The 25,545-nt window shown below is 39.0% G+C and overlaps 1 protein-coding gene across 1 annotated transcript; it reads right to left on the minus strand.

The window, feature by feature from the left end:
• Window positions 1-530: 530 nt before the first annotated feature.
• On the minus strand, window positions 531-23,766 carry akt3b (v-akt murine thymoma viral oncogene homolog 3b). Its single transcript, XM_084714673.1, has 13 exons — window positions 23,252-23,766; window positions 14,845-14,970; window positions 14,639-14,750; window positions 10,912-11,056; window positions 10,663-10,794; window positions 9,448-9,513; window positions 9,123-9,191; window positions 7,077-7,199; window positions 6,045-6,173; window positions 5,250-5,464; window positions 3,624-3,711; window positions 1,786-1,888; window positions 531-1,660 (listed from the first exon to the last, which is right to left on the minus strand). Exons 1-13 carry the CDS (start codon window positions 23,295-23,297, stop codon window positions 1,575-1,577), a joined length of 1,440 nt encoding a protein of 479 aa, XP_084570799.1. The 5' UTR covers window positions 23,298-23,766; the 3' UTR covers window positions 531-1,574.
• Window positions 23,767-25,545: the final 1,779 nt, after the last annotated feature.

Genomic DNA, 25,545 nt, shown 5'->3' on the forward strand with positions numbered 1-25,545 from the left:
ACACAGCTGCTGTGGCAGAAACAGGTCTCAAATTAATTTTCTCCTGATTCGTCCGTCTGAAAAACATCATTTTAGTGTCAGAATGTTTGGAAGATGTGTGGCTTGTGAAAAAATGGTCCAAGATTTACTTCCATGACTACGGGGCTTTTAAATATGGACACTTCAAGGCTTCAAAACGGTGGTCCACAAACCAGTGGGTGACGTCGTGGCGGCTACGTCCACTCATCTCATACAGTTTATGGGATGAAGATTTGTTGTGAGACAGAAAACTAAATGCCAAGTCAGATTTTGTTTGGAGCAAACTGCCGACATCAATCTGATCAGCACGCAGAATTCACAGCTGTTTCTGACCGTATACATCTGTGTGTGTGTGTGTGTGTGTGTGTGTGTGTGTGTGTGTGTGTTATGACAGCATAAATTTGACCCCCCATGTCCCACATACGTACAGTACATACATACATTACATACATACATTAAGCCACATTTCCCTGTGTAAACACCCATTCCACTAGTCCTACAGCTACGATGAGGAAACAGAAGAGAGGAGGTGAAGAAGAGGAGGAGGAGGAGGAAGAGGAGGAGGAGGAGAAGCGGTGAGAAAGCAGAGAAAGGCCTCGTTCCCCTGCCGGCTGTGGAAAGCTGGAGCGGTTAGCTGAGTTTGAACGCGGTTGTGCTCTGTGGCGCCTGAGTGAACTGTGCAGTTTCTGGCAGTTTAGTGTTTCCTGTTTCAAAATAAAAGAACAACTTAGAAGTAAAGCGCGAGAAAAAACACATGGGTTGAAAAAATACGAGAGCAAAGTAGTAACACTGCAACGATGAAAGGAATGATACAGACTCGTCCATTCTCGTCTTTCTTTTGTTTTGTTTTGTTTTTTTGTTGTTTTTTCTTTTTTTTTTTGTTGACCTGTAGACAGTGATTTTCATCGCCATGGGATTGGGGAATGTGCGCTGCCATGGCAAATGTATGAGAAAGATTTTTTTTTTTTTTAAGTTTTTTTTTTTTAGTTTTTTTGCTTTTTGTTTTTTTTCTTTGAGTGAACCACGAGCCATGCACTTATTCTCAACTAAGAATGACCCCTCACAACCCCGAAACCCGCCCGCCCTCTCCCAAAAAAACACCCTGTCGGTATGATACGAAACATCTGCACACGTAAGGCAACATTTTTGGTTTTTTGTTCCCTAAAACGGCTCTTCCAAACCAAGTGCAAAAAGTCAAAAGAAGAAGAAAAAGGGCAGAAACAACAAACAAACAAAATAAAAAGATGAACGCAATCCGGGTCGACAACTTAATACTGACGGAGAGAAAAAATAAATAACAAAAACATTGCCTTCTGCAGTAAATAGCGCTGAAAATGTAGGAGACTTATTTTTTTAGTGTGGGGAGACCGGCTGGAGTCTATCCCACTGTGCAAAAACCTCTTTTAAAGTCCCTAAAAAGACTTCTCCCCGTCTGTGAGGAGGCAGAGAAGGAGAAAAAGAGGGGAGACTGGTATTTTTTTTTTCCTAAAATGGCTACGTGTTTTCCTCAAAATGGCCACGAATGGGGACGATACTGGCTGGCTGGGCTGGAGCGCTCACTCCCGCCCGCTGGCTGAGTAGGAGAACTGTGGGAAATGAGGCCTTCGCTCGTTGTCCGCCGCGTCCATCCCGTCCTCGTCATCTGTGGAGACACAAACAGAGACCAGAATTGCTACAAAGGTAAGACACTCAATCTCCATCACGTTAGCAGTAAACTAAGATAGATCTGTCAGCCTGGTGTCGGCGCAGGTAGACGGACGTCCTTACACTTCTCCGGCGGAGTGATGGTGATGGTCTGTGCTGTGAACTCCTCGTCAAAGTAGCGTGTGTCCGTCTCCGAGGAGACCTGGGGCTGAAAAGGTGGGACCAGCTGGAACAGACAGGAAGTGAATAAGGTGAGTCTTTCTTCTGCCTCCGACAGGACAGTGTCAGTGACAGACTGAGCTTGTTCAGTTTATCATCCAATAAATAAGCATCAGCTTTGGTATTAAATTTAGCTCAATTCACTTTATAAAATATGATGTTTTCTAATTTATTTTGGACCGTATGGATTTTTAAAAACCAAACAATCAATCAATAAGTGGAGAAAATAATCAGCAGATTGATCCAGAGTGGAATTAATCATTAGTTCCAGTCCTGTACAGAATAGTTCAAAATCAGCTCCACTTCAACCAACTACAACAGACAAAATCCTGCTTTTAATGCATGATAGTCATAATCATCTCATGATATGACATTTTACTGCATTGAAAACTTTTACTCTGAATGCCTGAAGCACAGATTATATTTGCATACTTTTACTTCAGTAACATTATCAGTGCAGGACTTTTACTTTTTTTTTGCACAGATGAAAGGTCATTTTGAGAGTATCTAGCTTCCGTATTGTGACGCATTTCCGAGTGAAACAGGATATGCAGGTGGGACAAAATGTTGGGAGGAATATGAATGTTGAAAAATGGGCGTGTCATAACCCACCGGATCATGCTGTTTGTGGCTACTGAACACATGAATCTCAGCTCTGTGCCGCTAAAAGTTTAAGGTGGATTAGTGGGTGGATGTCAAGATATTATTGGTTGGTTCAAGCCTTCATAAGCGCACGTCATGTTTTGTTTTACAGGAAGAAAACAGATCTTGATATGAGAATACAACAAAATGATTTGGTTTTTGCATATATTGTTAAATGGTGTACAATAAGACTGGCTATGTGATCTAAAAAGGTTAAAGGGACACGTTTCATTTCATTTTTACTTTAACTAAAGGGTCTGAATACTTCCTGCACCACTGCTTAGTGCCAAGTCAAATACATGGGAGCTTTCAGAAATGATAAAAAAAAAATAGATTCTCTTAAGTAAAGTGATTTTTTTTACTATTCCTGAATCCATTTTTTAAATTCCTGAATCTTTTTTTATTCATATCTAAATAATTAATGCTTGGTCTGTTAGCTCGATGCTAACACATACTGGGATGTCATATTGACACGCTAACGGAAATTAGCATCACAATTGCAGGAATCTGATCCATGTTATTTCACATATTCCCTATTATCTGTGGAAACAAACTAATATCTGCTGACTTCACATTGCTAACTCCGTCACGCTGGCTTCAACATGTCACACTGACCAGCTACAGCAGCCTCAAAGGGTCAAAGCTCAAACTAAAAACACAGCTACTACTTGGAAGAGACACTGAGTGCCAGGAGAGGACAGCATATACGAAGGTGGAATTTGTCATGTCATCAGCGTAAAAGCAGCAAATGACTAAAACACATTCTTCTCTAAATATCTGATTTGTATGTAAAAGAGCGAGAGAACAGAGATGTTGACTGACACGTTGATGGGAAGCTCAAGTCAAGCTAAACGAAAAGAAAAAGCAGAAATCGTGTCCGTTAAGAGGATCTGGTGTGTTCGGACGGCTTTACGTTGTTGAGATGAAACAGAGATGAGGTAATTTTTTTTTTCTTCTCCGTTCTATTTTGGAGTTTACATCCCAGCCAGACTTCTTCTGAAAAATTAGGTAACCCTGCAACCAGAATATCTCAGGTACGCTGTTTGAATAAATTACCACTGAAGATCTGATGACGTCTCGCAGCTAAATCCTGCTCTCACCTTCTTGTCGTAGACGTCCTGCCAGTCGATTGTGCCAAAGAAACTGTGTCGCATGATCTCCTTAGCGTCATCCGGTCCGCCGCCCAGCCTGTCAGAGACGAGAAGAAGAGAAGAAGAAGACATAGAAGTCAGACATCAAACGCTGCTCTTACAAAGTCTCCATCAATGGAACCAGAATATCCACCTGCTACTGATCCTGAAATAACTCGGCGGGGTGAACGAGTTCGCTCTCTGAAGCTGCAGTAGCCTCTTTTCACCAGGTTCTTCATTAGAGACTGAAAACGCCTCAGGGATAATCAGAGTGGGAAATTAACAGCAGCCACCAGCCAGTTTTGTCTAACAGCATTTTTGCTGAATATCAATTATCATTAGAAGGTTTTGTTCTCTTCTTAACATCAGGCTGTTGAAACAGTCGTACAGGACAGAACAGGACAGTACGGGACAAGTATTTCTCATCTGCTGTCCTGTGAAAAAAGGCTGATTTTCAGTTGTACACAGACTAAACTGAACTAAACTAGACTTAACTGTTTTTGTAATTTACACTTGTGCACCGGTGTGTCAGTTTCACTCTGCGATTGCACCATCAATCGCCAGTTTGTGGCGGAGTTTCTACGCCGCTGTGTTGAGTTTCTTTGAATACACGAAGCAAAGGCAACTGAAACTGAGCAGATCAAGTTGGAGCTAATATACACTGAACAACTGTTACTTTTACTGAAAATAAATGGCGTCCGCAGTTTTTGTAATGTGGAGAGGGGGAGTTTAACAAATATACATATTTCCACACTAACTGGCGCATGTAAGAGCACTGTTTACACGTTGCCAAGGCAACACCGGCAATGTTTTTTATGATAGTTAAGCGGTTTTCTTATGCTATTATAAAAGATCTTGTGTACTGTCATTTTGGGGTAGTTTGTGAGTTAAACTTATTATTATGTTGTCTTTCTTTGTGAATCACATGACCATGACCAGGAAGTTTAAGTGATGAGAAATATCCCGTCTGTTCTTATCCAGCTGGTCTACCAGACAAACATGGCAATAATTGATTAAATTACCCCATTTGAATACTGTCATACTTGGGTTTCAGTGAATAGGGGCATCAGTAAGAAGTGTGGAGTCTTTAATGAACAGTGTAGCTGTACAGACTTCCTCAGTTAACCTCTCCTCAGTTTGGTGGTTGTGGTCTGTGTCACCACAATGTGTAGTCTTGGCTCTTGGCTCTTGTGACATCAGTAGGTCACAATGGAAGGTGGATTTCCTTAATGTACAATCAACCAATCTGTTTTCTGTTTGTATCTAAATATGTGTCCCTGTGTCTCACGAAAAGTTAGGAGCTCAGGTTCTGTAATCTGGACGGATTATGGATTGTATATCTCATCAGGAACGGGAACAACACGGGACCAGGCAGGAGCTGGAGCAAGTAGCTGAGGAGGATAACAGGATTGTGGCTGAAACTAAGTATCTTGTCTTTGTGCTGTATTTAATTGAATATAAATACAAACAAAACAGGACACACTTCAAAATACTGCTCCTACTAGTGGTCAAAACCTTTGCCTGCACAAATTAAGCCTCCTGTGTATATCTCCAAATTATTTGTGTGTGTGTGTGTGTGTGTGTGTGTGTGTGTACCGTTTGTTGGGGTCCTTGATGAGCAACCCTGACAGCAGCGACTTGGCGTCGGCCGACAAGGTTCGCGGGAACTTGATCTCCTCCATGAGGATGAGCTCAAACAGCTTCTCGTGGTCCTGGTTGTAGAACGGCAGGCGGCCGCACATCATCTCGTACGTCACCACGCCCAAACCCCACCAGTCCACCGCCCGCCCGTAGTCGTTGTCCTCCAGCACCTGATAACATACAACACCTTTTAGCCACTGCGTTTCTTCACATTTCCTCTAAGAAAGCTTAGAAAACAGGACTTCCCTGTCTGAAACACAATATTTTCTGTATCTGCCAGGTCCACCTGTTCATTGATAATGTATATTGTGTAAGAGGCCTTTAACCATTGTTAGATCAAATGACTATTTTTGAATCTGACATATCCAGTATCCTCTTTCATATCCTCTAAACGAAAAAAATAACTTTCAAAACATCCACCAAGAGCCACATTAGAAGAAGTGAAATCAGTTACTGACATTCTACTTTGTTGTAAAGGAAACATTTAGGCTCCATTAGAGGAACTACATCTTTAGGCACTTCCACATTGGCTACGACGTTAAAGCCCAGGTGGTTACGGCTTGGTGACAAACAGAGAATCTAAAACGCAGTTTCTGTCTTGATTTCACCACACAGGACAAAAACAATGACAGTGACGGCTCTGTTTAGGCAGACAGACAGTCTGGGATTCTGACCCTGCAGGTTCCATCAACTCTGAAACCCAAATGATGAATTTTTCGTTTTAATTGTCTGTTTAGCGTGACCTCTGACCTCAGGAGCCAAGTACTCTGGTGTTCCACAGAAGGTCTTCATGGTGGCAGTGTCGGTGATGCCTTCTTTGCAGAGGCCAAAGTCGGTGATCTTGATGTGGCCGTCTTTGTCCAACATGAGGTTCTCCAGCTGATGAGGAGAACGACAGAATTAAGAAGCCTGAACCTTTTTTTGTTTTTCCATCTTACACGCACAGTGTGGGCATCTTCTGTGTCTGTTTCTGTTAAAACTAGAATTAAAGGCTCATGCACACCTGCAGTTTCTTGCAGACAGGTGCGTAGGAGGAGAATCCATGAGCAAGAGAAGAGAGCACTCCGATTTAAAAGATATTTCTACTTTCTATTTAAAAATAAATTTCTCTGAGATTTAAAAATATTTTTCTGTTTTTAAAGGTTCCATGAGATTTAAAAATGTTTTTCACTTTTTCCAAGTGTCTATGATGTTTAAAAATAAGCTTCTACAAGAGTTAAAATATTTTTCTTATCTTAACTTATAAAGCTACTTTAGATTCCAAGTCACAATATTTTCAGTTAAAAATTCAATACAAAATACTGCTCACAAGAAATTGGTGAATGGAAGAAGGTAAAAACTGTCTCAGTAAATCTGACGCTGAAGATATGTTTCATTTATTTTGGTTCTTCATGATGATATCTAAAGATGGCTTACATCAAATTAATTCTTTTTAACCACCTTCAAACAATAATAATTGGTGATTTAAAAAATGGATGTCCTCACATTTTAAATAATATATTATCAGGTAAAAGATTTATTTTTGAATTGAAAAGAAAAGAGCGACTGACATTCCCCAGTTTTCTTTGTTATTTGAAACATTACTTTATGTTAGAAGACAATATTGCTACCAGGCAGGAGAAAAAGATGGAATATATTGAGGCCAAGTTTAGAAGAAGGAAAGTCTTAGGACCGAAATGTTGTATCCTTAATAAAGTTTACTGCAAGTGAAGAACAGTGTGTGGGAGTTCTCTCTTCTCTTGTTTCTGTTAAACTCAAATATTAGATTTTATTGTAGTTTACCTTCAGGTCACGATAGACAATCTTGGCAGAATGTAGGTAGTCTAGAGCAGAAACGATCTCAGCGCCGTAGAAACGAGTGCGGTCCTCCGAAAAAACTCTTTCTCTTGACAAATGGAAAAACAGCTGCCAAAACACAAAAAGAGAAGTTCACACACCTCAGACAGACTGTGGTATTAAGTTGATTCATCCAGTAAATTACACACAGTTATGCTCAAAACAGAAGGATGACAGTTTTGGACTCTCAGATCTTTAAACAAGGCTTAAAATAAATCACACTGTGGATAAAGAAAAGTTAGAGTCCGTGTAATATTTCATACACACAGCATATAACACAGAATCAGTTCATACAAGAAAGAGTAATAATCTTTTTCTCAAAATAGACAATAGTTACTTCAGGCAGAGCACTGAAGTGGGTGCTTGCATTGGCTGACTGACATTAGGAAGCTTTATTCATGCGTCATAATCACTGGCTCGTTCACAGCTGACTGGCCATCAGCTGACTGGCATCGTCCAATCTCTTCGCACTATTACTACGCTCATGGCCTCGACGTTATGAGCCAAGGTATTATTGATTTAAGAGTTCATTTACATGCATGTGTTTCTCCTTCAGATTTGAAAACTGTATAGCTTTTTTTAAATAAACAGTCACACAAAAAGAAATGAAGATATTTTACATGTCTCTCTGGTGGCATTACTGCGGTGAAACTGATGAATTGATACAGATTCAGGTTCAGATTTTATTTACTCTAGACCACAGATCGTGGTATGGAGCACAAACATAAAACAAAGCAATGATACACTGGTAAACGACCAAAATAGATCCATATCACAAACTAGGTCATCTAAATACAGGTAGGACATTACTCAAAAATACACCTAATTTACCTTCTACCCCTGGTTTGTCTGTCTGCAGCATTAATATATGTTTAAACATAGACGGATGACATTTCAGCTGATTCAAACGATATAAAAATATCTGTCATTACATAAAGTACAAAACCTTTTATCCCTTTCCAGATCTTTGTATCTTCCTGTTAACTTTGGGATTCTGCTGTTGGAGACTCAAAAGTTACAAATAGCTTCCTGTTTTCAGAGAGCAGATACTTTTCAAACTTAAAGTCCTCTTTGAATTCACAGTGTTGATCACATGATGAAATATACTGCAGCTCAAAGTGCCACTTCTGCAGAAACTGACATTTAAAACTCTGCTCAACTCAACAGATATTATCACACCTCTGATCCGGCCAAAGGTATGAAAAGCCACATTCATTTACTACTCTCTAGACAAAGGTGATGATCCATCGTGACACATACATCCCAGTCACATAGATTCTGGTAGGAATGTGCGTCGTCCCCCTCGCTAGTTGGGACCAGAAATACTAGTCGGTTCAACTATTTATCAATACTTTATTCATGTACAATGCAAGTTAACTGTTGCCTCTATGGTGTCATGCAGCTGCCTGTCATCAGACCCCTCTCGACCAGCACGCACGCCCCGATGTCCAACGCAACCTCAGATGTTTCCCTAGATTGTCGTAGAAAAGAAAGTAGTTCTCATTGATTCTACTGCAGAAAGAAAACAGTTCCTACATAAAACTGCTCAAAACAAGGTCTGTGGATTATCTTGAGTAACTGGGTCATGATTTCTGGAAAGAGACACCGGTTGTAAACTTTTCAAAAGTATTTTTAGGTGCTTTGAGCAGCACTATCCAGGTGCCATTTAGTTCCATTATATTGGAGGGAAGGGAGACATCTCTACGGCCGATATTTCTCTGAAACTCTGCAACTCACACCAAAACAATCTAGATGGATAAACAGCTCTACAGACCAGGGTTAAATTAAGTATTTTTTTTATTTTAAGGTGCATTGTCCGTTTTAACGACAATGAGAGGAGTGACTGCTTCCTGTTAAAGCTGTTTGAGTCACACTGTGTCGTTAATCAACATTCTTCAATAATTCTTGAAATAACTTCCATGTTGAAATAAGACAGAACATCTGCCAACATCAAAAAACATTTTTTTTAAAAGTGATTCATTGATCTCTCACCTCTCCTCCGTTGACGTACTCCATTACAAAGCACAGCCGGTCCTTAGTCTGGAACGAGTACTTCAGAGACTGCAACACAGTATATACATATTTTTTAATCTCAGCAGTGCTCAGCTGTTTGTTTCACATTAGTTTTTAAGAACAGAAGTTCTGTGGTCTGAATTCAGTACTTCTTTCCTTCTTTGCACAGCACTTATAAAAAGAGTCTTTGAAGTGAAGCTGGTGTCCACTGCTTCTCTTTTTAAAAACTAAGTAGAAATAGGAGGTGGAATCATTCTAACACAGAATTCACAATGTTTCATACCATCTACATGCTGATACTCACAGTTAGGAATGGATGCCGAGTGTTTTTTAATACCCTACTTTCTGTGAGTGTGTGAGCAACTTCATCCTGTGATAAACAAAGAGAAAAGAAGAGGCAGAGTGATTAATCAGGAGACAAAAGATGTTCGCTTGCAGACAGTGTTCTTGTTTTTGTCAAAAGGTTGAGGACGTAACTGGCAGGGAACGAGGTGTGTGGCTAATGCCAGCAAACATGCCTCTAAATATGAACATCCTGAACAGTTACAAGCAAAATATTTGACACTGAAGGTAATACATTGTGATTTTTTTGCTATTTTCACATATAGAGTTATGGCAGATTTTCAAAAATCCAGTTATTGCATTCCAGTTATTAAAAGGATTCATTTTAAACAAGCGTGAATTTCACGACATACACAAACACTTGACCTCCGGGGTGAAATATAAATAGTGGGATTAAGTCACACCGAATGGAAAAAGGAACTTTCTGTCAAGTCCAATGAAGCCTGCCACAAGGCTCTATGACAGCTGACAGTTTATGAGTTATGAAAGGGGGCGTGGCTTAAGTATAGGAAGCGAGGCAAACTGGCACCGATGAAAACTGAACTCTTACGAATTCTTACATCTAGGGCTGTATGGGACGATATGGTAAAAAAATTCATATTGTGATCATTTTGACTGAAAATACCACTGCAATATCCAACATGATCAGTGGGATTGATGGTTCCTGCATCACAATTTTTATTTTTCCTAAAAAAAGAATATTAAAATAATGATGATGTGACATTTGTTGAGGTCTGTACAAAACAAATATTTTTTTCTTTCATCTCAAGAACAAGATTTTTAGGCCAGAGCATCTCCGCAGCACTACAGCACTTATTTATATGACTGTTTTATCAGACACTTTTCCTCTTTCAAAAAAAATTGCTATTTGGTTCTGGATCTGCAAATTGGATATTACACTTGCACATATTGCACCTTAATGTAAACCAGCAACTCCTGTGTGCTGCAAGGTAAAATTAGTGTTTTTTTTCAAAAGGAGTCTAGGCAGCTGTGAAAAGAAAATAGAAAGCAGAATCTTACTATTATGTACATGAGACCCTGGGTTAAACACAGTAGTTAGAAAGCTATTGGGAATTAGAGTTTCCAGAGGTTTTAACTTTTCAAAACTGAGTTAAAAAGTGCTTTACAGAAAACGGAGCAACAGTAGCAAGTAAAAGCTGATAAAAAATGAACAGACCTTGGCTATGATGACTTCTTTCTTCAGGATCTTCATGGCATAATAGGTACCACTCGCCTTCTCCCTCACCAGAATGACTTTCCCAAAAGTGCCTTTGCCCAGGAGCTTCAGATAGTCAAAGTCATTCATTGTCTGGACAAAAAAAATAAAATCATTCAGTGCACTTACATCCTCTTTTTTTAAAAAGTCAGATGGCCGTAGCTTTACGAGCAGGAGTGATAATTTGACTGCACTCAGATCAACCGTCACCTTTCGTTTGTAGTGGCTGATGGAGGTGTCCATCTCCTCCTCGTTGACGTTCTCGATCTGGGAGGTGGGGCTGCACAGGATGCCCTCCTCCTCCTGTTTGGCCAGAGACTCAGCTACCATCTGGATGGCCTCGGCCCACTCGTCCCTACAGGACACAACAGCAACAGGTTAAAATACCAGCAGGCAGCAGCTCCTCTTCTGGTGAATTTAACCTTCAGACTAACTATAAATCTTTAGAGAAGTTAAAAGGACTTTTTCTAAAACTTGTCCTTTACGCTGTAAATTAAAAGTTTATTCTGACCAAATCAGAGTTGATGATTGTTGGAACTGTAGAAAGACGAACCAAGATGTTTTTATTTTGTTTCTGACGAGTTTGAATGAAGCTGACGATAATGATGTCTGGTTAGTTTGGCGAGAGAAATAAAACAGCTGTTTCTGGTTACACAAAACATATGTCACTCTTTAAAAAAAGCCTCTCACTGTCACGATCCTTTCTATAATGTTGTCAGACACTTAAAGTAACAATCTGTTATCTGTTAGTAACAAAAACAAGCAAATGAGCAAGTGTCACCTGAACCGTAAGCTCTGCCGTGCACACTGACATATCTGACAGTGCTTCACCTGCACCGTTTCTGTCACTCCTCTCTGCTTCCTTCAGCGCACTGTTTGAAAGAGTACTGAAAATCTGTACTACAAGTACTTTTACATTACTGAAATATCACTAACAAATTTAAGTACTGGTGTTAGAAAAATAGTTATGTAAAGGAAGAAACTATTTGTCTCAAAAAGTTAAAGTTTCCTTGTTCAATAAATGGCTCCATCGCAAAAACAATTTCAAATGTGATGCAATTACTGCCATTTCTAAACTACTAATTAACTATCCACAAATTTTTATTTACCCTTACTTCAACCCTAGGCTGCTGCTGAGTTTAGTTTCTCATCCATGTGTCCTGGTTTTGACTGGCCTCTTTGCGATCAGATCACCATACTGGCTATAAAAAAAAAAAATGCAGAAATGCAAATGCAAAAATGCAGATGAAAGATTTGGATATTAATTCAAATTGTACTTTACTTGATTTTAATTAGAAAAGTAACTGAGCAGATTACATAATATAGTGCATTCTTAAGTTCAAGTAAAATTATAGATTTGAAAATCTACTTGTAACAGTGCGAGTACCCAAAGAAAACAACTTAATTACAGAAATTTTAGTATTTGTAATTAGTTACTTCCAGCTCTGGTTCCAGTTAGCTTTTTGGTTTGTGGTAATTTGCAGACCCGGTTTGCTGTGTTGTTGCTTTGCTCTGTGTACAATGACGCAGCTAAAAAACAAGAAGTGAAACATGTTTACCAACCAGTCGTTTCACTGTCTCTCATCAGTTAAACCACCAGCAAATGTTGAGGTGAGGATTTTTATAATAAGCGTGGCAGCTAATATAAAAATATATTTATGATTCGGGATCAAAATATTCTTCCTGTGCATTTTTGTAAACTTCTATCTGTTTCATCTTGTTATTGTAACGCATGCTGATGGACAACGGAAAAAAACAACTCAACTGGAAGAATCTCAGTCGACTGAGAGGACTCAGTGATGATGATTCAAATCTTCATCTTTAACGGGGCAGCCCTACTATCTCTATATGTTCAAAATACACAGAGAGAAATGCTTCTACAAATTTGTCTTACTGGTTCTGTATAAAAAATAGTTTAAAGGCGCCTTAACCACCTTCCAAAACTGAGGTATCCCTTTATACCTGCAGCACCAACTACAGCTGATGCAGGACTGGGTCTACGATTGAGCCACTCAGACAACTTCTGCTCATGTGCATGTGAGAGGCTGGAGGAGGATGTTGTTAGCAGAGTCTTGTTCATAACACATCAGGTAACAAGTCATAATGTATACATTATATTGTGTTTTGGAACGAAAACCCTTCAAAACTTGGCGTCCAGCCTCAGCCCCACACCCCTGTTTCCTGTCTTTCTTCTCTCTCTGTTAACAGACTGCTGTTGTGTGTGTGTGAAGAGAATTTAACACAAAAACCGTCCAGTCTGGTTCAGGACTGAGAACTGCCAGACCTTTCATATCTGGTATCATACTGTATGACAGTGAGTCCTCTCCCATATCTTTTTTTATTATACATATATTTATTTTTTCAGTTCAATAGTAGCAGTTAAGATGTGTTTTGCAGCTGAATATCTGAATACTTGCAATAAGAAAGCAAAACATTATAACATGCAAGTTTCCTTTGCTGATTTCTATAATATTTTGTATGGCGTCCTGTAGTTTTTTCTTTAATATCTGTGAAGAAAACACACAATACTTATTCTTTTCACTACTGAATTTAACTAATGCTTGAATTTTAGGTCAGGATTTTTTTTCAGTAAGACTGTTTACTGAGTCTCTTTTCTTTAGAATGTTTTTGTTTTGAAAATCATTGACCCAAAAACTACATAATGTAACGTAAAGATGCAGTATGTAAGAATCTGAATATATATATATATATATATATATATATATATATATCATTGTGCAACACTAGTTCATGTTAGTGTAGAAATAGAGTCCGCTAACATCAATGAATGATCATCATCCACCACAACACAGAGTCCAAAGTCAAAGCTAACAATACTGCAAAGAATGTGAATATTAATTGTGAAAGTGTTGTCTTAGCTGGCTAATGTTAGCTAACTTTGGTTTGCGTGCTAACACAGACAAACTGCTAGCTAGCTAATGTGGCAAAATACCGGTGTAACATCCACGTGTGATTAATACTCACACCTAAGAGCCAAAGGACAAAACATGAAGATTGGGATTCAAACTGGAGACCTCTTGTAACACAGTCAGCTGCAGTGTTCATTCAGAGCCACGCCCCTTAGCAAAGGGCCATGCAGCTGTATTAGTGTGTCACGCTGTCTTGACTGGATAACGTCAGCTAATTCATCCAGAGGCTGATCTGGCAGGTAAATTAGTTAGCATGTCATTTGCAAATTACTTTATCAGCTAACAATACAAAGCAAACAATGCCAGATTTATGAATTTAAGCAACAGCTAGCTAGGCTAACCTTAGCTTATTTCCCTGCTAAACAGTATATGAGATGGTGTTGATTTTAGCAACAATAAATGATGTAATTGTCCAAAACAAAGGTGTATAAATAACAATTTCTTTGGACTATAAGCTAAGGTTAGCCAGATAACTGTAATGGATCTGGCATTGGTTGCTTTGTAATGTTAGCTGATGACGTAATTTGCAAACAGCAAGCTAGTTAGTATCATGCAGCAAAAACAGGAACATTACAGCTAGTAATGTTATTGTAAATAAGACCAGCATTCAGTGCATTCAGAATCTTGTGTGCGTCACATCACTGGTGTGGCCGATGCTCAGGATGATGCTCGTTCATGCCTACAGAGTGCGAGCGAAAGGATGCTAACTGCTGTTCATTCAATAGCCACCACTGTCAATAATAATGAAGATTTTCTAAAAATTCCACATCATACCTTCAAAAAAATAGTGGTAATGATCAGAGGGTCATCATTTTTCTTTCATTATTAGCTAAGCAATAACAATATCTTGTATTTTTCTTTTAAGATATATTGTTCCTCAGCTGGTCAGCTTCATTTCTCCCTGTGTTAAATTAAGCCTGTTCTGTCAAATAAAGAACAAAACATCCGGTCTACAGACTCATATGTGAGAAGAACTGCTGAGGAGGAAGAGGAGGCGGAAGGCTCACCTCTCATCAGGAGTGTCAACATGAAAAGTCCTCTCAATGACGGTGGTCCACTGCAGACAGCGGATGATGAAGGTGTTCGGCTTGGGCCGCTCTGTCTTCATCAGCTGACATTCTGGAAGTCACACAGAGATCGATGTGCGCTGTTACACAGATATTTGTTTTCAGTGTGTGAAACATGTGATGAAGGCCTCTTGTTCGTGTCTCACTTGCTACAGAGAAGTTGTTGAGCGGGTAGGCCAGGTCAGAGTCCTGCGGTTTGTCCTTGTAGCCGATGAAAGAGCCGTCTGTCTTCAGCAGAAAGTAGCGTGGTCGCCAGTTCTTGATGTACTCACCTGCAGGGAGGAAAACAACGGACAGGTTACATCCTGCTACACTCACATGTGTTTAGTCTGAGCTGGAAGCAGCTGAGGCTGGATGTAAGAATCACTTTAATTTTGTGATGAATGTGGAGGACTGTGCCTCTATAATGTGGGTGTTAACCTGCTAATGAGACTGAACTCTCATTTTGTTTCACTATATTTTTTCATTTTTCATACATTTTCAGTCCACAGATGCTGAGGCGCCGGCCTCTTTGCTGCAGGGCTGCGCAATTAATCGAAATATTATCGAATCACAATATGGCGAAGTGCAACAACCAAATCACAGAAGATGCAATTTCTTGTTAAAGGAGAACATGTGAGATAACAGCATTAAAATGAAGTACTGTAGTGCCGCAGAGATGCCCTGGTCTAAAAATCTTGTTCTCCAGTTGTTTGGTAAAGACCCCAACAAATGTCACATCATCATAACTGCAATGGTTTTTTTTTTAGTCAAAATGAAAATTGTGATGCATAAATGATAATTTTTTTCATCATATTGTGCAGCCCTACTTTGCAGGAAACTTTAAGAGACAGTTCAGGGACAGGGTCAAATTCTCCTTAAAATCAGATGGAACAAGCCTGTGTTTGCATTAATCCTAGCAGAGTTATAGTGAGTAGTAGGTTAGCCAGTTAAAGGGAAGGAAAAGGGAGATTTTAATTTAGATAATTTTATTTTTGACATTATATTTTATGGTTATCATGGAGGAAACACCATTGCTTTTGCTCAAAGGGACCACCAAAATCAATAAAATATGAAAGTTTGTTGTAGCAGCTTAAAAGTAACCTGATACATTTTGTCATTTTATGACCAGCCTTTTTGTTTCTTTAATTTTAACTTAATAGCAACCATCAGCCAATGAGCACATTAAAAACATCAGTACCACTTGTAAGAGAAGATAAACTCTTCAGATGAGAAATACTGTATGAACACAGTGCTGATTCTTATTCAGCAGCCATGAAGTGTTGGTTTCCTGCTGTTCTGACTCATCAGTTTGTGACACAATCACAACAAATGCTGGAATACATGAATATGTCGTGGTGAGATGTTGACATCTTTCAGAGTCACATTAGCACCAGAGCTAACAAAGAACGAGGCGCTGGAACCAAAGTGTGTCTGTATCAGTGATCAACGACTGAACTGAACTGAACTGAACTGAGCTCAGCATCTATCCAACAACTCAAATTCTGACAAAACTATTCTCACACATCTGATGACTCACACAGCTTCAGAACAACAGTGTGATGAGGATGACAAAGACAGAAACAGGGTGAAGTCAGAAAGCTCAGTCAGCTCCACTTAAAAGCTGGTGAGCAGCAGAGAAAGTCAACAGCATAGGATAATGTGCAGCCACGTCTATGTTGCTGAGTCATTTGAGCTGCAATATAACCTCGAAATTTAGGCTGCTAGTAATTATGTCTTTCTACAGATACATCTATCAAAGATTATTTAGTTAATTGTTGTGTGTAAAAGGTCAAAAAAGGTCAAAAAATCATTTTAAAGTCCCCAGAGACCAGGAATATGTCTTAAAACTGCTTGTTTTGTTAAACTAACAGCCCAGAACCCAAAGATATTCAGACTTTACTTATTTAAAACAGGGAAGAGTGCCAAATCTCTCCATTTGAAAAGCTCAAATGAGTATCTAGCAATTGCTTTTAATCCATTTATCGAGTATCAAAACTGTTATCAATTATGTCTGCAAGTTGAACAGGGGCAGAGGTGGCCTAAAAGCCACAAAAGGTTCTTGGTTCAATCCCCAAACCGCCATGATAAATATAGATGGGGAAAGTGAAAATGATGTTGATCAATCATTTAAAAAAATTGTTGATTTATTTTCTTATGGACCAGATCATAGAATAACTGACTAATTGGTTCTGCACTTATGGAAATGATGCATTTTCTTAAAATATGAACGAGCACAGGGATGGTGAGATAGCTGCTGCAGTTTAAGGGTGGCAGAAAAAAAAAAAAACAATTCTCTTAAAGGTAGAATCAGTGCATATTATACCTAGAAGTCTCTGGATTTTTTTTTTTTTTTTATGATTCTCAAATCAGTTTTTATATATTTAAATAACTAGTGCTGAGTCCCTTAGCTTGATGCTAACACACAATGCAAAACACATTAACATGCTAACAGAAATTAGCATTGCAACTGCAGTAATTTTATCTCAACAAACTGATTTATTTTACTTCACATGCTTCACAAAAAAATGACGTGAACACAAATATTATATATTTTCTATGTAAATAGTTCAATATTATTTTGGGACCATATCGCTCACCTTTGCCTCCATCACACCAGACAAACAAATTGCAATTACTATGACTGATATTGCAATTGCGATATGATTTGCGATATTAGGAGAAAGGATATTTTTTACATCATAATTCTCATTTTCATTGAACATTAAAACGGTGTGGTGTGTTGTCTTTTTTTCCAGGAAACTGCACTAAACAAAGATGTTTTCTGAAGTCTAGACAACGATGAGTTGGCCAGGACACATCTGCAGCACCACAACATTTAATTAAAAATGGTGTTTTGACACACCTTTCACCTTTAACAAATATTGTACATCGACCGTATTGCAATTTTGATCAAATCTGGATTGGACATTATCATCGTGCATCACGTTTCAAGTGACGCAAAAGACACTTTGAATTCCGATTTAAGTGGCCAGAGGATCTGGACTGAGACACATCAGTAGAAACGGTAACTCTAACCACCTCTGAATGTGTCTTCAATCTGATCACATTTCATGTGGTTCTTTTTCATTGAAAAATCAATCTGGATACAATCTTGATTTGGTCTGGCAGTCTGAACAAGGCCTCAGTAGTCCTGCACCTCTTATTCTCCTGTCAACTGATTTACATTTATTTTTGACTGATTTTCCATTGGTTTACAGGTTAAATTGATTCTTCACTGTTCTATGTCACACCCAACATCCTGTTCAACAGGAAATACATCATATTAAAGAAGCAAAGATGTAATTTCAAGAGGTCTTTCACGATCCCCCTGCTCTTTCCTTTTTGTTACATTCATTCAAACCCCATTTATAACAAGTGGAACAGGTCAAACAATTGAGTCTCCACCAAAATAAACTCTGCAGTCAACAGCAATAATGTTGCTCCACATTCACTTTTTTGTGCTTCTCAAAGTTCTCAAAAATTTGGTTTCAACACCCCAGTTTCCAAGCCGTTCTGAACTGCATGTGAACTCTGAGTTTTGATCCTGAACACCCCAGAGAGCTGCTTGGGGCAGTTTCTCTACAAGGGCTGTTAGGGCTGAATTATAAGAGCACACAGAGGTGCAATAAACAATTCAGGGACTTGTGGGGGCCGGAGAGGAAGGAACCAGAGTGTTAGGTCATCCTCTGTATGCTCATAGTGCCACAGCGAAACTTCCCCCTGCCTGCCAGCCAACAGCCCTGAGCTCAGACCAGACAAACACACCTCCAGCGCACATACACACAGACACAGACACACACACACACACAAACACACACACACACACACACACACACACACACACACACACACACTAAAATCACTGTGGGAAATAACACACCAGCCAAGTGCAGCTCAGACTGGGCTGCAGTGCTGCAAAGCCTGCCTTCTCTGCTCGCCGTCTGGCAGGTAAACAACCATTGTTTGGAGGTGCTGTTCTTCAAACTGGCAGGGTGGCTTAGGCCATGTCCACACTGAGCTGCACAAAAACACATCTTTTCTTTTCTGACTGAGGCCGGTGCTTTCAACAACCAAAGAACTTTGTTTTTCCTAAGCACTTGTCTGAAAACACTGGTCTTGTTTTGTAGAGTGGACCAGGAAAACAAAGCTTTTCTGAAATAATGACATCGACCTGGTCACGCACTGTCACACAGGTGACATTAACAAGAATGAATGTTTCTGTTTTCAGACATCTCATTTAAAGAGATTTCACTGATGTCTCGGTGCAGCGACTGCTAGTTTAGCAGGCTTCAATGGGAAGAACTGCGTGCTGTGACGCTGAAATAAATTGTAAGTGACCACATACAGTAAGTGATGAAAGAAAGAAGAAGTAACTGATTTCCTGTTGCTTTTGCATTTCAGTGTGTTGTGAACTTTTCAAAAACAACAGCTGTGTCTCACGTTTTCACTACAAAATCAAGTATATTTAAAGTTATTAATATTTTTACTATCGGCCCCTATTGCAATGTCCAAACCAAATGGAGGAGCTGCTCAGAAGCGGAAAAGGTGAAAACTGTGGATGTGGGCTCAAGAACCATCTTAGGAAACATGAAGTATTAAAACTTTGGGGAAAAAATTAAGCTTTCTTATTAAGCTTAATAGGCAGCGTCACTCCAGATTTCATATCATAATTATAGTTACTAAAATAATCACTGTTGGTAACTTAAGTTGATGCTGGACAATGATTCAAATCTGAAACAAAAGTACTAATCTAATCTGTGGTTTATCATGAAACCAGCTATTGTTTCATCCCTACATTGATCATTTCACATCAGTGCAAAATGGTGAAATACATTCTTTTCTTGTAAAGTCAGGCAAATGAACTTAAGTGAAAATGACGTTTCTCAACCCAACACCTGTAGAGGCATTCAAGGACTGAACACGTTTAAGAAAATGTTTACAATTGAAGCGTGTAAATGCGTCATTCTGAGGTGAAAACAGTTAATTCTTTTTTCAGTTTTTTACATTAAAGCTTCTGTAGTTTGAAAAAGGTCAAAAGAAGATGACGATGGCAGTCTGTTGAGCAGACATAACCTGAGAACCTCAATTCACCTGCATCATTTTTACGTACATAATAATTTCCTCTGTCTTTCGATCTGAACCAAGATTTTGAGTAGTGATGGCTATTGTTAAGATTTTACTGATACCGATATCAATGCTTGTCATAATTTGGTGCAGCATAATTTTGCAGAAATTAGAGTTATTGTATTTAGCTGCATTTTTATAAAAAAAAGTGAGCCCATAATGAACATTTTGCCCTGTCAGCTGTTTATAAAGATCAATAGCAGTATCATTTGTCCAGGAGCTTATTGATATTTCGTTATTGACCAGTCAGGAACGGGTGCCAGTTTAGTACCAGTTCTCGATACCCATCAGGAACAAAACGAATTCAAAGTTTGGGGAAACATTTTGCTTTCTTATTGTTTAACAGGCAGCAGCACTCCAGAGTCACGTTTGATCATTTCACATTTATATAAAATGTTGATGTTGTGGTTTCTTGTGAACAGTGGGGTAAAAAAAAACTGACTATGCTGAACCTAATATGTGTAGAGGAGTTTAGGGAAGGAAATGTTTGCAATTTTAGCATGTAAATGTATCATTCTGATCCGCTTTGAGGTAAAAAAAAATAGAGGAAAAAGATCCATGCTGTTCAGTTTTTTTTACATTAAAGCTGCTGGCTTTTTTTTTTCCCCCATTACTGTTTTTCTTTTTGTTTGTTTTTTTAGCTCACTCTTTTTTCTTTTTCTTTTGTCTTTTTGTTCCTCACTTAAAAAAAAAAAGATCAAATCTAAATAGGATGCCTATGTTTCTGCATATCCTTTGTCTGGATATGATTTATATTACATAATAACATGAGTTTGCAGCACAGTGAGCAAAGTACATGCTTGGATGAAATATGTCAATAAATAAAAATTGTTTAAAAAAAAAAAGCTGCTGTGGGTGCAAGGTCAAAAGAACATGACAGTGGCACAAACCCTGTCCACCCATGCAGCTTGTTGCCCTGATACCCTGTGCAGTTCAGTTTTCCTGCATAATTTTTAAAGGACCAGTGTGTAGGATTTAGTGGCAACTAACAGTGAGTTTGTAGACTGCAACCAACTGAATACCACTGGCCTCAGCCTCGCCTTTCAACCCTGAAGGAGTAACTACGGTGGCTATAAAACTCACAAACAAAGCCAAAGGCCGTATCTCAAGCCAGTTGTTTGGTTTGTCTTTGGTTTGTCCTTCTGGGCTACTGTAAAAACATGGTGATACAACATGACAGACTGTTGATTAGGACCTGCAATCATGATTATACATTAATGAAAACAATTATCTCCACCTGAACACTAAATGAACAAGTCAGCTAAATGACTAAAACTAAAAATGTAAATCAGAAGAATAAGAACAGAGAACAGCAGCCATCTGTGGCTGAAAATGTTTCATTTTCCATCTGACATACAGACAAACATAAAGCCGCACCAGACACAGATACACACACAGATAAATAAACTCATTCAAACAGCCGACAGGTCCAGAAAACATCAGCCACGTCTCAATCCAACTGTCAGGTTTTCTAATAAATCCGCTGGCTCTGTGTAAAAGGAGAAATGACTTCCAACAACGGGTTAGCATTGTTTCTTCTGTTCTGTCAGATAATGTCAGCTGTATTCACACCTTCATGCGAGGGGAAAGGTAAAGAAAAGCACTTTGTAGTATGATTGGTTAAAATAATGAAACCTGTCTATCTGTAAAGCACAATATATCAACACGTCATCCGTGTCGGCTGATAAAAGCTTTAAAATGAAATTTTGGCCCAAAATAAACATTTCTACTGATTTGACAAGCCGACAAGATGACACTGTTAATTATGCACACACACAACGCAAATATGTCTGCACTGTGGAGGCTTTATAACCATCCAAAACAGACACTGTTAGATGAATCAGATGTGGCTGTTCAATGCAAAGATTCAACTAATAAGCCAGACTATTTTCACATCTAACATGAAGAATTTGAAAATTGAATTCAGAAGGTGATGAGTTGTATTTTTGTTTCTTGACATTTTGTGATGTAATTTTATTACTTTGTCGCAGCCCACGCACACGCTACAGTCAGGAGCTGGTATGGGATAAAACATCGATTTTGACCCATTACTACTTTAATTCTGGCATCCAACAACACAGCAAGATGACAATACCACTCAGTCAGTCCTGCCAGCACTTCACAGGCATTTTTATGACTTCCCTGATGTCTTAAAGGTTTAAGGCTTTTCTTAAAAAAAAAAAGTGATGCATGATGCAATGTTTTTAGGCATCTTTTACAACGAAATTGCGGAAGCAAGTGAAAATTGAAAAATAAAAAGTTTCCAGGGAGTTCCAGGGAGAATAACCCTGCACTCTGTTCTGAGTCTTCCAGGTAATCTTACCAAAACAGCTCAAGACAACAAAATATGTTTTCATTGTAAATGGAGAAGTGCAACTGGAATTCCACAAAAAAGTAAAATGTTTTTGGTGCTCAAACTCAGTCAAAACAAGCACAGAATTCCAAAAAAAAAAAAAAAAAAAAAAAAAGGTACAGAGCATTGATAAACGTCTAGAACAATAAAAAACCTTGTGTTCTTTACAGGACCATGACAAAGTAAAAAAATAAAATAAAAATACAGAAAATTGTAATTAATAAAACAATAAGAACTGACTTAATGTTTTATTATCATTGAGATGTACATGTTGGGCTGCAACTATCAATTATTTTCATTATCAACTGGTCTCTCGATGATTTTCTTCATTAATCAATTAGATGTTCAGCCCACAAAACATCAGAAAATTATGAAAAATTTCAATCAGTTTTTCCCAAAGCCCAAGATGACGTCCTCAAATGTCGTCTTGTCGTCCACAACCCAAAGAACAACAAACTAGAAAATATTCACATCCAATAAGCTGAAATCAGAGACTTTGGACATTTTATCTTTAAAAAATAATAAATCAATCAACTGTCAACAAAGTTGGAGATTAACTTAATAGTTGATTAATAACTGAATAATCGATTAGTTGTTGCATCTCTACGTACATGTATGATATTGTCGCAGAGGACTGCTTTGATTGGAAGTCGCAGGAAGCTAAGATGATTGGTCAAATTTGCAGAAAAGTTGCAGTGATTGAACAAAATTGCAAGATCTTGCAGAATTCACAGCGATTGGCTGAATTTGCATTAATTGTTGCAATCACAACATCACGACTTCCTGGAGGGGGTGGATTATGTGGCCTACAACTCTGAGGTGATTCATGTTTGCCTCCAGTTTTTCTTTCATTTTGCCTCCAGCTAACTGTGTCGAAATGATGACGTTGGATCTAAAAGGGTCTATATCAGGCTTTGACACACAGAATACTTCTGAGTAGATAAATTCAGTGTTGGTTTTGGTGTTTTCATGAAATTTGTTGACAAGAATAAAAAAAAGGTTCACCAGCTTCATCTAATTTGGTAAAACGTAAGAAACATAGACAGCTGGATGCAATCTTAGCTGTTGTAGATGAAAACATGAACCCTGCTTACCTCTTTTCTGGACCCAGCCTTCCTTGACGACGTTCTGGTCGCTCATGGTGGCTTCTCCTCGTCACCAGTTCTCCCAGTTCTCCCAGTGTGGTGACGGTGAAGGGACAGTTGTCGGGGGGGTGGTGGGACAGTTTGTTCGGCTGAAGCTCAGTCAGCCTTCCGTCTGACCGCTTGACCTCTGACCTCCAACCTACGTGCGCCCGCTCTCGCCTGACCTCAGATCTGTCAACTTGTTCCCTGCTGGGCCGTATGAGTCTGTAGTGTCTCTCTGTCGTTCTCTCTCTCTTTCCCACAATCACTTTCTCTTTCCTCCTCTTGCCCCACCGACCCAACCTGACGTTCTCTTGCTGTCTTCTGTCTCTCTCCCCTCCTCGTCTTCCTCACCTCTCCTAATTTTTACTTCCCTCTTTCTCTCCCTCCCTCCTTCTCGCTGTTTGTTTCACAGTTTTGTTCACTCCCTCGTTCTCTCAAACTTCTCCTTCTTCTTCTATGTTCAGGCGCTCCAGCGGTGAGTCAGCCTGGAAGGAAACGGAGGCAGAGAAAGGAGAGAAGGGAGAAAAAAACACACAGAGCAGGTCAGTGGATAGTTTCCCTCGTACAGCAAACACAGCAGGCTGCCACTTATTGTTCAGACCCTTAACACACTTCCTGCCTCCTTACCTCCTACTCTCCTTCCCCTTCTTCCTTCCCTCCTCCTCTCCTTCCTTGCCTTTTCCACTAACTCCTTCTCTTCCTTCCCTCTCTCCATCAGCCTTTCCCTAGCTACCCCTCCCCATTTTTTTCCTCCTCTTTTCCTTCCACCTGCCTTTACTTTCCTCTCTCACTGGGCACTTCTTTCCTTCCTTCACCTTCCCTTACTTATCTCTCTCCCTGCCCCTTGCAATTTCCTTTCCTCCTCTCACCATTCACTCCTTAACATCATCTCCTCCTCCCTTTTCCTCTATCCCTCCCTCTTACTTCCTTCTCTCCATCGATTTTTCCCTAACTACTACTTCCCCAACCTCCTCTTTTCCGTCCCTCCTTCCTTCCTTTGTTCCATCCTTCCCAGTGTTAATTTTATCAACAAAACTTTTGGCGATATGTATTTGTTGGCATTGTTTAATGATTACATTATGACAACAACGTAAATGAAAATATATAACAAAGAAATCTGTTCATTATGCCCTGACAAGTAAAGACGAGACTGACTACTTGGGTCTGTTCGAGAGGACAACCTAAGTTAGACCACAGTAATCAGCACTAATAAATCTAGCTAGCTTAAAAAGCTGAATGACACCATTAGCTGCTGCTGGCAGCTGGCCTTTCAAATGATGAGTCGATCATCTTCACAAGTAGTCTGTCAGGTGACAAGAAAAAATAGACAGAGGGGAGACTTCCTGTGGACACTTTTCTCTTACAGTAAAATCAAATGAAAGACAGTCAATCGTCCCCAATGAGGACGGAGCACCTTGTGCACAATTACTACAATTTTCATCAAAATTGCAATATGGCTTTCTGCAATTTTCAATCACAGGAGACGCAGTATTTGTTAAACGCAACGTGTGTCAAAAAACATTTAAATGAATGAATGTTGTGAGGCAGAGATGTCCTGTTCCACAAATCAGATTCTACAGACTTCATTCGGTTTCCTGCAAAAAAAAAAATCACCCCTAATATTGCAAATCTTATTGAATTGCAATATCAGTCAAAATAACCAATAAGTAGATAATTTTAAAAATTGTTCAGACCTATTAAAGATGTGTGGAAAGACACCTGAAAACAAACTGTGCCACAGTGTTTGACAAAATAAATATAAGTTATGCAAGTTGATTGATTCAATATATATGTTCAACTCATTTTAGGACTAAGTGTAATGTCAGTATAGCTCAAGCTTTGAAAGGATAATTCTTCAATTCTTACAACCCATAAACAGCCACTAACTGATTCAGCGAATGTGTAACATAATTCGGTATTAATCTTAGCTCCATGTAGAATGAATAAATGTGATGTTTTCCTGATAATGCTGGTCTGCCTTAATGCCAAATTTTACTGCTGAATTATTAAATCAGAATAAACAAGACGTTGAATTTAGAAGAAGGACCCAGAAATATGTCAAAAGTCTGTTTTGTCAGGTAATAAACATATCAGTGTGTGAAAACCAACGATGAAACACCCATAATGACTTCATGCTAGAGCTGCTCAAAATCACAGCATGGCCAAGTGCATTATCCAAATCGCAGAACCAGAAACAAATCACAGTTTTTTTGAAAACAGAAAAATGTGTGAGAAAACAGCATTATAATGAGGTACTGTAG

This window comes from Lutjanus erythropterus, chromosome 3 (genome assembly GCF_056507025.1).
Source record: "Lutjanus erythropterus isolate fLutEry1 chromosome 3, fLutEry1.hap2, whole genome shotgun sequence".
In the NCBI taxonomy this organism is placed as follows: domain Eukaryota; kingdom Metazoa; phylum Chordata; class Actinopteri; order Lutjaniformes; family Lutjanidae; genus Lutjanus; species Lutjanus erythropterus.

Bases quoted from the DNA above. Each gene is read 5' to 3' on its own strand.
- akt3b (XM_084714673.1), bottom strand. From the start codon at position 23,297: ATGAGCGACCAGAACGTCGTCAAGGAAGGCTGGGTCCAGAAAAGAG. The intron at 9,192-9,447 runs GTGAGTATCAGC...ACTGTGTTGCAG, and splicing joins CTCGGCATCCATTCCTAACT to TCTCTGAAGTACTCGTTCCA. The intron at 3,712-5,249 runs GTACACACACAC...CGTCTCTGACAG, and splicing joins ATCAAGGACCCCAACAAACG to GCTGGGCGGCGGACCGGATG.